At 36.1% G+C, this 13299-nt stretch overlaps 1 protein-coding gene across 5 annotated transcripts in view; it reads left to right on the top strand.

Moving 5' to 3' along the window:
* IQCH (IQ motif containing H) overlaps positions 1-13299 on the top strand; it is a 63905-nt gene that overhangs the window by 13463 nt on the left and 37143 nt on the right. For 3 of the 5 annotated variants that reach the window (XM_086757306.1, XM_086757310.1, XM_086757309.1), the window contains 7 exons: positions 210-321; positions 1115-1243; positions 2062-2276; positions 3547-4098; positions 4730-4796; positions 10059-10142; positions 12506-12681. In XM_086757306.1, the coding sequence (XP_086613432.1) occupies positions 210-321; positions 1115-1243; positions 2062-2276; positions 3547-4098; positions 4730-4796; positions 10059-10142; positions 12506-12681 (1335 nt within the window). The remainder of the gene's footprint in view (positions 1-209; positions 322-1114; positions 1244-2061; positions 2277-3546; positions 4099-4729; positions 4797-10058; positions 10143-12505; positions 12682-13299) is intronic. The other 2 variants (XM_086757308.1, XM_086757307.1) reach the window with 2 other exon arrangements.

Below are 13299 nucleotides of genomic sequence, written 5' to 3'. Positions count from 1 at the left end.
TATTTTAAATTGCTAAAGTAATGACAGTAGACAATACTATAGCATGTTCATAAGTAGTAAAAGCAGTGCTTCTACTGGTACATTATTAAATCATAATGAAACTATTCGTAGAAGAAGTTATATTAATTATTTATTATTGTGGGAGCAGAAAAATGTGTCTTTGTAAATCCCGGAATTCTCTTTGTTAAAAGAAGATTGTCTCTTCCTAGATGCGTAGTCAGAAGATAGTGAAAGGTCATACAGGTAGCAACCTTTGGGATTTGCCTGCCTCTCACCACATGGATTCTTCCTTACCCCTGTTAGAAGAAGATATAACAAAAGGTGAGTCACAAAAGCTCGCCTGGGTACTGTTGCCACCAGACGTATGCTACATAAGCAGTGGTGTTTGCTGTTTGCAGCAGGTATCTGGTAATGAAATTTTCTGCCACCTCCAAACTTGTAAGAATTATGATCTCAAATGTTGCAAAGGATAGAGCTTAACTTCAGACTACTTGCTCCATGTGGTAGCAACCTAGGGCATAGCATATGTTATGTACTAGATGACCTTAAAATGTCCCTTCCAACCCAAACCATTCTAGGATTCTATGTTGAGCGTCATCCTCCGAGTCAGTTATCATGTAATTCAGAGTTTGGTTGCTACCACAAAGAAAAATTGTGTATGATGGAGGGTTCTTGTATGACTAAATAACATGGTAAAAATAAATGGTCATGATTAATGTCTGGTTATTAATCATTCAATCTTAACTAGATCTACACTTGGACTGATACAGCAATCAGTCCATATTCATGATTACATTGTGGTTTACAAGAGTTAATTCTCATCCATTCTGCATATTAAATTGCCATTGTACAAGCATATAATTTCTTCTCAGAATCAGCACAATATGTTTCATGTATTTGTCAGTTTTTATAGACAAAGTTCACCTTCCTTGAAGGTAAAATATTGAAAGATAAGAATCTTTCAATAAAAGAAAACTGCTGCTTTTCGGATTTTGACTTGGAATTGGAAGAACTTGAGTCTGCCCTTGTTTAATTCTTTCTTTGTTGTTACTAATTCTTTTTCTTTAATAGCTGGAATGTATATGAATTGTTCAGTAATGTCATCATCTTGTAGGTATTCTGAGCCTAACTGAACAGAGGCTTATCCCTCCAGCAGCAAAGATAACTCTCCAGACACCTCCTGTTATGTCCAAAGCAGCACCTTTCTATGAATTTCACCGGCAGCACAAGAAGTCAGCTGTAGGTGAGTGCAAAGGGTTGATAACAACCATCAGTGCATCTCCAGCTTCACTTTCAGGTCCTTGTTTTATCTCACAAAGAAACAGCTGTCTGATGAGCACTCACTCAAATTCTTAAGAATACAAGTGCATAAAGAGGTGGGTTAGCATCCTGTGTCTTGCAACTGAGTGGGAATCAAACTACTTAATCCCTGTGAGGATTTGGTCCTTCTTAATTTCTGAAGTCCTAGTAGGTTCCTACCTGCATGTCTCATATTCTAAGCACCTGAATCTGAAGATCTGACCATTGATGTTAGCGTAAAGCCAGTGTTACTTTAAGTAATGACTTACTTACAACAGCTGATCAAGCATCTATTTTGCCACTGTGATTAAATGAATGATTCCTAATAAGTAAATACACTCTCGGCAATGGGATTCTGACCTAACACAAAGTGTACTCAAAACTGTTATTGCTACAGCTGCTTGTGGCGTGGGACATCAGTATGGAAAGGAGCATAAGCAAAAGGAGCAGTGGACTCAGTAGCAATCCTGTAAATTTGAAAAGTTCTCCTAGTGAAAAGGAGTGATTGGAAACTAAAATTATGTATGGAATAACCTGGAGTATAAGTGCTAATATTTTGACATTGTTATCCTGGGTATACTGTTGGCTGGCATATTACAAACTTTAGAACATTATAGATTAAAACTGAAAATTGCAACCTACTTAGACACAAGAGCTAACTGGAGCCTGCTAGTCCCTAATGGCAGGTGGTAGAGTATCAGTTTGATGCCAGTATTGCACTTTAACAATGAAACCTGCAATCAATTTTTTTCTTTGGTACAGGAGAGATTAGTAATAAGGTGGATCCTGAGAATACAGATGCCGTCACCTTCCCAAACGCAAAGGAAGCAATTCATGGCACATACTCCTCTAGTAAAGGTAACATTGCACCACTTCCACCCAGCAGCTCCATGGTTTCAGCAAGGAAATCAAAGCCAATATGGATGTATCCAGCTCAACCATTGGAATCAGAGCTGCAGATTCCCTCTCAGACCCAGGTATTTAGACAGTGAGGATAATGAGGTTTTTATTCATGTTTTTAATACTGTCTTCATGAGAGATGATTTAGGAAGTGACTGTAAATCACAGAATTGGTGCAGGAAGGTTTGAACCAAAGACAGTAAATAGTAACTATTCAAGTAAGTTTGAAATACTTTGTATATTGCCAGTTTCTACTTTTTCAAGTCTTCTACCTAAATTTTTCTGCTTTTTCACGGAGTCTTAGAAAATAAGTCTAGAAAGGATGTTACGAGGTTATCTAGACCTCCAGGCAGAATTACCTGTACCTGTAATATTGCAGACAGATGTTTTTCTAACCTGTTCTGAAAACTTTTGGTGATAGTAACTCCACAGTCTCCCTAAGCCATCTGTTCCAAAGCTTAACTAACTATCTTTACTGTTATAAAAGAGTTTTTTAATGTCTCATCTAAATCTTCCTCACTGCAGTTAAACAAATGTAGTGTTTCCCTTTATATTTACAAAAGACTATAGGGGAGTTTGACCTTGACTGCTTAATGCTCGCTGATTGTTCTTGATCCCCATGCAAAGGGGACATTTCTTCCTTTTTATGTCTAATTATTGTGTTCTATAGCAAACTGTCTGGAGTTTTGCTTGATCTTTCCAGACTTTTTGACTTTTGTGCCATTGAGGAGATCTGAAAATGAAAAAGGAGATCTGAAAATCCAAAATAAAGCAAACTTGAGAAACGGAGATCAATGAGTTATTAATGTAAATAAAAATAATTACCTAAAAATAGTTTGAAAATAGTGCATGCAGAAGGAAAATAAGAGCTAATGAGTTGCTGGATAAAGTTATCAGTAAATATGGAATTCTGTTAAGAGGCAGGGACATTTCTATTCCAAGTTTCACCCTGTTTGCATTTATATGGCAGGATGTTACCTATTCTCCTGGGGTAGGTGGAGGCAGTCTCAGTGGAAGAATGCTATTGCAGTTACTTTCTGATTGCTGTCCAGTGAATCACAGAGCTTAATTTTTATATTTGGTAAATGAAGCATAGTTCCTCTGTGCCATCACTGTGTTTCTGTAAAAATGCTCATAATCGTGCATGACCTCTGTGGTCTTTGTGTGGCAATGGGTTTTATGGTAAAGCTGTGCTAGACTTTGTGGTTATGATGTATAAATCAGTATGGGTGTATTTCAGATGCATATATTCCCACAGTTAAGTCATAAACAGTAATAATGTGTCTTGACCACTCATTTATGATCAATGGCAATTACTCTTAATCTCTATCTATTCTCTTCCTCCAGCCCCTGCAAATGTCTCCATGTCAGTCCTCACAGGATCCGTGCTTTGATTGTGACATTGCTGTTCACTATGGCACAATAGACCAGAAAGCTCCCGGCTTTCTGGCATTCAAGCAACATTATTGTTTATTGTGGGGGAGCATTGTCTTTTTTTTGGAACACACAGAAAAGCTTCTCAAGGACTACGCAGTACCGTTGGCTACAATAAACTCTAAAAAGCTGGCGGAAGTTGCATCAGACTCTGAGCTTAATGAGAATCCTACCAAAAGCGACATTCTGTCAGTGATAAAGAATCAATCAACTGTGGAAAAAATCTTAAATCGACCTGGCCAAAGATACAAAGGCCAAGGGGGTACTGAAATGGCCGCAACAAAGATCCAAGCAACATGGCGATGTTATCGGGCCAGAAAAGCCTACGTCCATTTCAGGCAGCAGCAGTGGGCATCAGGTGTGATTGCCAGTTCTTGGCTCTTGCGTAATCGCGTGGCATGTGTGAAAAAGACCCTGAAGGAATCACGTCAGAGACACCTGGAGAATTTTTACATCAGGGCCAAGGTGTGCAGTGCTACCAGCTGTTACGGCAGCACTTCTTTTCTAAACATCTCTTGCTTCAGTGCTTGCAATAAGCTGTTTCCATTTTTTTCCCCTTTAACCATACACTTGTCCGAGTATCATATTTCATCCTTCATCAGCAATTTAGCCTTTGTGGCTGCAAAATCTGTTGCAGTGTTTCTATTGAAAATGTCCCTTCACTTTGAGTTCAGTAGTTCTGTCAGAAAATCAATTTTTTAACTGCATTACCTTAGTTCCTTATATATACCTTGTGGCACTTAATTTGCTGGGAAAAAAATCCCTCTCTTGTCTACATTCCTGTCACCACTTTGTCAGAAAGTATTTAAGTTTGCAGACAGCCTCTTAATTAGTGCTCACAATTTCATTTATGTTTGCTTTCTTTTTTTTCATTCATATTCTGTTAATTAAGTGAGCAGCCTCTAATCTTCCCCTGCCAGTAGCTTCATGTAGCCACCTAATTAAATTAATTGAGGAAGATGTTTTAAGTATGTAATTAAATCAATTAATATAATTTATGCCTGGCTTAACTGTACAGTGGAAAAACAGCTGAAGTTTGACTAGATGAATCCACTACAGCTTCCTGTCACTGATCAATGCTCTTCTTGATTTTTAGCATCTGGCAGCCAACTGGAATCGCATCAGGACCTCCAGGAGGACTATTATCCATATCCCATCATTAGGTATAACACTTTTGCCTGCAAATCTATCAGCAACTTCTATTACCCACCACATTATGACTCCTTGATTGAGTTCAAGGAAGGCCCCTTGTTTTATTCAAATTGGTCTCGGCAGGAAAATGTTCTCGACATGATGAGAGTAATAACAGAGGGCCTTCGCTCGAAACGGCGTTTAATTTGGGGATTAAGCAAATAAAGTCATTATGTGGGGGCCGCTATTCAGTGGAGAGGTGATTTGCTGTAATTTGCTTTCATCTGTATGAAATGAACTAAAAAGTTGTATTTTTTCCCCCTGAAATAACAGATAATGTTTTCAGTCTTCTTTAATGATAGGAAAACACGGGCCTGTGTGTGTTGTTGCTGTTACAGCAATAAGCCAGGATATTGCTTGTACACTGTTTTTAATCAAATGTGCAGTCAAAATGATAAGCTACATTCTCTGAAATTATTTAGTTCTAATTACGAGCAGATGGGATGCTTTATTTGCACCTAGGGCGCCTGAGCAAAAGGAAATGCTGTGTGAACAAGAATAATTAAGAAGTTGAATAGTGTTTTTTGCGCTTAAATAATCTGCAGTTTCATGTTAATTAGCACTAATGTAATTATTTAATTACATTTATGAATTGGGGAGCTTAAAAGCTGTTTTCTGCAATGCAATGGCAAGTGTAGGTGTTTAGAAATTACAGAACGTGATTTCTTGGGAATTTCTAAAATGCACCGATAATCTCTTAAAACATGAAATCCTGTCAAAATGCTTGTAATTTGATTTCTATTTTGTACTTACAAACCGAATTAATTGACCTGAGAGATTCAGGATTTCGTAAAGTGAATTGGTTAAGACCTGAATTAGTGAAGACTGTAAATAAGTTTTAAGCTCTCAGTTTTGAAGCCCAGATAGTCTTTTTATTTCAAGATTCTGCTGACTATGTTTAACATAAATATACATTTGATTATCAGCTGTTTTGGATTACACCTCTGTCTGTCTCATGCGAATATGCTAGGTTATATCATGTGGCTGAATCCTATTTTAAAACAGGATCATTTAAAAATAACTTACACTTTACAGTGCTCTAAACTGTGTGAAAATGTGATGCAGAACGTTTATACAGGAAAAAGCAATTATTAATTAGGTAAGTGAATTCAAAAGTGAGCAGAGTTTTTGCACAACAGATGCTTTCAAAGCTGTGTTAAAAAAAAAATGAGTACAATCAAATCAGGCTAACATAAAAAAAAAGTTCATTATGTCCCTGTTACTCTGGATTTGTAACGTGCAGTTGAATTTATAAAAGTTTTAAAATAATTTCAACCTCTTAAGTAAATTCTAAACCTCTAGGGAAAATCCGCTTCATTTAACACTTCACCTGGAGCCCAGGCCCTGGTTCTGTATCATGCTTTATACAACCTTCTGCTGTAAATACAGAAATTTTTATGTGCGTGCGTAGGAGGTTGCAGTATTCAAGGGGAAATTTTCCCTTAATGAGGAAGCAAGTAAGTAGTAAAGATAATTTGAGTGCAGATGTTTTCTTAGAAAATTAGGAAACCTATTTAAATAGGGCATGGAAAAAATATATTATGCCCTCCAAAGGAGGGATTTGAAAGTGCTGTTTGAAAAAGTTATTCATGCTTGTTTTTATTAAATGCATCAACTATATCGAGAGTTCTAGTAGAGTTCCATAGGGGTTTTATGTGAATTAAATCATTATAAGCATTTAGCCTATTAAAATGTAATGTAGATACAAGCCATTTTTTTCTTTTGAAATGTTAATTGAACTAGTTTTGAGAAACATCAATAGAAAATAACTAAGAAATAGAACAAATTTGGTTTTATATAATTTTAAGAACAGCTTATATTTAAAATTTGAAAAGATGAGAACATAAGGACTGTAAATTAAAAACATTTTAAATGTAAGAATATAAAATATTTTAAATGTTTTCTTTTTCTGCTCCTACACATTTGTAATTTTAAAAAACATTTGCAAAATTCTGGGCCCGTTACTGGAACACTTCCAGCGAGTAACATTGTGTAGGTTCTCAGGCCTTTTCCAATTATGCTTTTGATCTGTCACATCTAATAATATTTGTTTTGAAAAAGAACTGCTAAATACCTCTAGCCATGATACTGAAATATTTTGCCTTCTTTTCTTTAGCTTAATGGAATGTTACCATTAAAAGGCCTGTTTCAGTAGACTTCTAGGAAGCTGGACAGTTTAAACAAATAACATTTGTTTCAGTCCAAGAGGCCTAAATATGCAAAATGTCCACTGATTTCAGCAGGTTGATTTTTTTTTTTTTTTAAGGCCTGAGTCTAGGTAATGATAAAAATGCATCTAAATTATGAAAACTGGGACAGAGTATAGATAAACACCAAGAGAGAGAAGTTTAAACATATTCTGTTAGTAGTTTCTCTCTTCAGTTTTGTAAATCAAAAAAAAGAACCTGATATTTTCTACTCAGATTTCCTTGACTTTAGGAATTAGGGCAAGTCAGAGTCTAATTTTTCTTCCTGTGCAAATAGAATTCCAATAAATGGAGATAGTCATAACTGTGAATTTCTCATCAGTCTTCATTTTCACAACAGTTTGTCAAGTTTCTGGAAATAATCCAGGAAGAAGGATAGCGAAGGACTTGAATCATATTGCTCTGAGGAACAAATGTTTCAGTTTATTCCACCAAAACAAAAATATTGGATTTCTGGTATAGCTAAAAAAGAAAGTAGATTCCATTGTTTAAAGATTGTTTAGCATTTTTGTCAGCTAGTGTAAGGAAAAATGAATTTGAACTTTCTAATCTGATTTACTCCCACACTCTAATGGATGAATACACTTCTGCAATTTTTGGGATGCAAATACTGTTTCTTCTTTCATTCAACTATTTTTTAAATGATTGATCAGTCTTTCTACCTGAATAGTTAGATTACAATAAATAAAATTTGTCACCTTATGTAACCTACTGTATATTTATCAAAGCTTCCTCTTATGTGATACATTAATCCTTTCTAAAAGCAGTTTCAGTAGAGTGAAAAAAAGCTAGGTATTATTTATTAGACCCATCCCAAGCACTGGGGAGCACAAGATGGCTGAATCCTAGATAGCTTGTCTTCCTCCTTCCCCTTCAGACATCCACCCATGGTTACTTAAACTGTCATGTCACGTCCCTCTCTGCTCTATAGTGCTACTTCTTTTTTCAAAGGCAAGTTTGAAACAGGTTTTGGATTTTTTAATGAGAGAAGACACTTTGAGATAGCAAAATTTATTAAGAAAATAGCATTAGGTCATGGCTGAGGTTGAAAGGGGAGGTGAAAGCAGGCCTTTTACCATTAATTCATACCCCACTTATTTTAGTACTTTGGTAACTCTCAATTAAAGTAGTGGTTCTTTGAATCAAAATAGGAGTTTTTGCTTCTGGAAAATGCAAATTTATCTGAAATGTTTCATGAATTTGAGACCAAATGCTGTAGTGCAAAATGTTAGTGATAAATAAACCAACTGTATGTAACAAAACAGAAGTGATGTCACAGGTTATGTTTGTACTGGAACATGTAGACTATGATCACAGTAGATGTAATTCATTTGAGTTTAATTTGGTTTAAACTGCAAGGAAAGGAATATTAAGCCTCTGCCTTTAATAAGCATTGTCAGACAAGCACCCATGGAGGTACAGAGCGTTCAAAATATATCGGTGTGAGGTTTAATGTGGTTCATAACGTCCATGGGAAGGTGAAAGGTTCACAAGGAGTGAATATTCCTCTCATTAAATCTAATGGGGTCATGCCAATGGAAGCTAATGTATTGTGAATTAATATGTTTTATTAACATATCTAAGAAAAGTGCATGTAGTAGCTGGTATAATGCTGTCATGTATCTGCAGAACCGTAGCAACGTGTAAGTTTTAACTTTTGTTCAATTGCTACTTTAACCGTTATTCCTTTCAAATAATTACTGATTTTCCAAGTGCTATTTGCAAGTTGTTTTTCAACCCAGATTTAATTCTGTTTTCAAGAGGACAGTTCAGCGCAGGGACATCAGCTGCTTTCTGTGTTTGAAATTTAAATGTTTTGATATTGTTAGGCAGCACTGTTAGTGGCTTACAATTGGTCCGCACCTGGGAGAACAAAATGAATACTTGAGACTAAAATTTAAGTAATCAGAGCAAGCTTTTTCAAATTACTGTAGCCTAATATTAGAGTGGCAAAAAAAAAAAATCAGTATCTTTTACAGTGATGTAGTTCTGCAGGTGCCTGTTACCACTGTGCTAAATATGCAAGTTTTACAAGAAAATACTAAAAATAAAACTTGCGATTTCCATTTCTCTGTATTTTATTATGTTCTATTCTCCTGTGTGGAAAGTGTCATTGCCACCGCACCTTAAACTGCTGATTACTTATAATAATTGTCTTTCTAATTTGCCTGGAAGATCTACTGTCTTCTAAAATGAAAGCACTGAAATACTGAGCAGATTTTAGACAGACTAAATTTTTCATAAGTTTCAGGTGACTGGTCACATGCAGATATATGGATATGCTGTAAGGGTCTTGTTACTGGATCAGTCAAGCTTTTATGCCAAACAGTGAATGTTAGGCTTCCTTATTAATTCAATCACAGCTATTGCAACTAACAACTCGCATTGTGTGGTTGTGTATGTTTGTATATACACACTGATTAATTTAGAATTAGCTGAATTGAAAAATTACAGGATTAGAGATGATAGTTACAGTGATCATGTCATTTACTGCCATCTTTTTGAATGCAAGTAGGCAATCAGTTGGAAGTCTGACATCCAAATAGATAATCCAAGCTCAGACAGGCTGCCACTCATTCATCCTCTGCAACAAAGTGATCAGGTATTGCTGAGACATCTCCTTAATGAAGTGATTTTGTTGCCTTTTATCTGTGTGAAGGACAAAATGTACCAGGATTCTTGCTTCATAATAGTGTGATTTTTTTTTTTTTTTTTTCAGTGTTTAAAAAAAATCCAGCAACATAGAAGGCTCAGGCAAAACACTTGGTCTGTGTGTTTAAATTGTAGAGCTCCGTGGGTCTGTAACATTTAGGTCTATATTTAAAGCCTCATGACATAAAAACATGATGTTACATCAGTTCACTCTAAAAGTAAATTCATAAATATGATGCAATTAGTGCTATACTATGTTTGGGATTTGAAATACTTTTATTACAGCTTTTTTTTAATCCAAAAGTCTATTTTTTTTCAAATATGTACTAGGGCTTTTCTGAATACAGTTTGCAAGGGGATTTACTTGTTTTCCAGGATATTCCCAATGCATCCGTGAGCATATTCCTGATCTTGCTCTCCAGCAGAACGTGCAGATGGGAAGGCTGTGTGACATACTGGGTATGTTATGAGCTGCTGGCTGGCTGGTTTTGATTGTTATTTGCCCATAGTTGTGAGTAATAGAGAACAATACCAAAAAAAAGTCTTCACTGGTCAATGTTAAATACAGAGAACATATAAACTCAGAAGTAATTTATCTGCTACGGCATTTGCTCCGGTCCATGTTATTCATAGGAAGAACATGCTGATTTTTTCCGACTCTGTGATAAAGTGAAGCAGCCTCATCCTGTGGCATGCTGAGCACCACAAACGACCCAAAGTGTTTAGTGTTCTACAAAATTAGGTAGCTAATTCTGCTGGTGTTCATTCAGGCTCATACAGAGAGAAAGATGTGCTAGAAAAGAGCAAGCCCTTATTTAAACCTTTTTTTTTTTTAATTGCCAAACAAGGCAAAAGGTATACATTAAAAAGTTTTTTCCAAGAATGGCAGTCCTCTTTTGAGCAAAGCAGTGAAGAAAATTATTTGTCAATGACCAACTTCATTGGCTCCCTGGAATGACATACTTTACATGATTCATGTATATTTCAGTATCATTATTATTTTATAAATGCCATTCACTAAGTTTGTAACAAAAATATATTAGATCCAGAAATTTACAGTTGCCTAAAATAATAATGTAATTGCCTTTATATATTATCTCGGCACTAATATTGTTTTTCCACAGTACAGTTTTGTTTTTTTTTTTTTTCATTTTTTAACATAGATTTTTTTTTTCTCTAAAATGATAGTTAGAAACTTAAAGGGACAAAGCCAACACATTGTACAGGCATTCTTTATCGCTTTAAAATCTGTGAATGTGAATATTGGTTTTACTGTAAAATATAAAATAGACCATGAGTAAGATAAAAACTAGTGAAATATTAACTAAATTATTAACTAGATCAGAAGCTTTACCTGTGCCTGCCAGAAGAGCATTGATATTTACCATATTGGTTTTCTTTTTCTTTACAGTACAAGAGGATTTCCTTGCCTCTTGTGACCTGCTATTAGCTAATCTGTCTCTGGAGCCCCACTGCGTCCAAAGCAGACTTGTATATCTCCTTATGGGGCAGTGTTAAGAGCAGCAAAATGTGTTGCAGCATTTTATTCAACAAATTCACTTGCGCTTGGCAGTTTTTGACAGTGCAGTCCATTCAGCATTCCAGCCAACATTGGCAAGTAGTCTTTTTGTACCCGAGCTGGAAAATTTTCAGGCTCATTTTGCAAGTCTGAGTAAATGTCTAAAAGCAAGAGAGTATTGACTAACAGTTCTAGTGAACTGTTCTTTTAAAAACTAATACGGTACTGTATTATATAAAGGCTCTGTCAAGGCTTCGGATACACGGCTGGTTTTTGGATGCTGTACTACTAAAATGCTTCAGTTGAGATTCTGGCCTTACGTTTTTAATGTGGGTTGTTTGCCCGCAGCAGGACGGCAAAACAAAGTGAATGAGTGGAACAGCTTATTCCTTCATAACGTTAGGCTCAGATTTTCCTTAGTCCAACACTTGCTTTGCTTCCGACTCATGCACGTGTAATAGCAGTTGTCCCTGGCACTTTCCAGGCTCTTGTTCCTGTGCCCGGTAAAGACAATGAAAGACTTCCTACTGATTTCAGCAGGAGTTGGATCAAAATCTAGGAGTGCTTTTTGGCAGTGTATTCCTTTGATGTTGCAAGGTCCGTTAATTCATTAGCTCATCTATTAACATTAATATTTTAGAAGAGCAGTTAAAATTTTCCAAAACAGCATATATTAAAGACTTTCACTTTCTCACCTCTTAAGTGTTTGTGTATACACTGTCTTTCAGCCCAAGTTGTTTTACATGCAGAAAAACAGATTTTCACACTGTGGTATTTAACTAGCTAATCTGCACACTCACATGCTCAGCAGTAGTTATTAATGGCATCCTACTGTGAGCTTTTATGTGGACAGGACAAGAATAGGAACAGGCCATGCAAAATCTGGGCAGCATATGAAATTGGAACTTCATCAGCTTTCTAAACTTAACAGCTGAGTTTTATAATTTACTGAAGTTAATGGGATATATTTTTTAAAGCAGTGCGCAATTCCCATTGATGTTAACGTGAGTTGCGCATATAAATCCCCCTGCAGCACTTTCAAAATTCTGCCCCCAATACGTTCTGCAGATTGAATTCTGAAAACTAGCTGTTTCTTTGCGTTGCTGACCTGTCTTCAGACAAATGCTGAAGCACAGAAAAAGCAGTTAAACCACTAAGATTTGGGAATTACTGTTCTCATTTTTATTACCAGTGCTCTTCTAGGGAAGCTGTTTGTTAGCAAATGATGAGGAATTACCAGATTGCTGTTCTGAATGGAGTCTACCTTTTTCCCAATAATGAACATTATGCCCCTTTGTTTTAGATGCCAACGTGGACGTCATCTACATCTGCCCCCTTCGTCTGAGTGAGGAGTTACTGCAGTATTACAATAAACTCCTGGGTCTGCAGACAGCTGTTAGATCTGGGAACCCTGAGGACATGGGTGACCTGCAGGACAGGTTCAAAATTCTCACCCCTGAAGCTATAAACAGCTTCCCTGTGAGTTTGTCTTCTAATTACTACAGCTTGAGGGATGCAGTAAAATTAAATTGGAAATTTTATAACTTGTAACGCTCTGGTACACATCAGTGAAATATTATTGCAAGTTTAAGGGCTTTACTGATTAGACTACTAGTTAGAGCACTGGAAATAAATATCCCAGTTTAGCTTTATAGACCTAGTTGAGATAGTACTGTATTGGCTATTTGTAGCCCACTGTCCCTTCCTACTATATGCTTGGGACTGGGAACTTGATAGATTTATATCTCTGAGCAAATCGTGGCAATAAACCATTCTTATTACTCAAATTTTATCTCCGGGTAGCCCAGCATTCAATCATTCATGTGTTTGCAGTGTTTCTTGGAATTAAATCCAATGCAGAACTTCTTAAAGAACAGAACTTAAAACTACTTATGTTAGGTAATACAGAAATATTGGTTCCAAAACTGTTAAGCCAGTTTTAAAGGCATGTGCTAAAACATAGTCTAAAAAGAGATCTTACTGAATGTACACTACATACAGCGTTTCTGAAAATACTGCAGAGCAGTGAAGATTCTTTACAGTGGAGAATACTTTTATATTGTAAATATTAAGTCCACAATGTCTTAGCGGAGATTT

Source organism: Chlamydotis macqueenii, chromosome 12 (genome assembly GCF_036417535.1).
Source record: "Chlamydotis macqueenii isolate bChlMac1 chromosome 12, bChlMac1.mat, whole genome shotgun sequence".
Classification (NCBI taxonomy): Eukaryota; Metazoa; Chordata; class Aves; order Otidiformes; family Otididae; genus Chlamydotis; species Chlamydotis macqueenii.
This window is presented reverse-complemented; position numbering and strand designations above follow the sequence as displayed.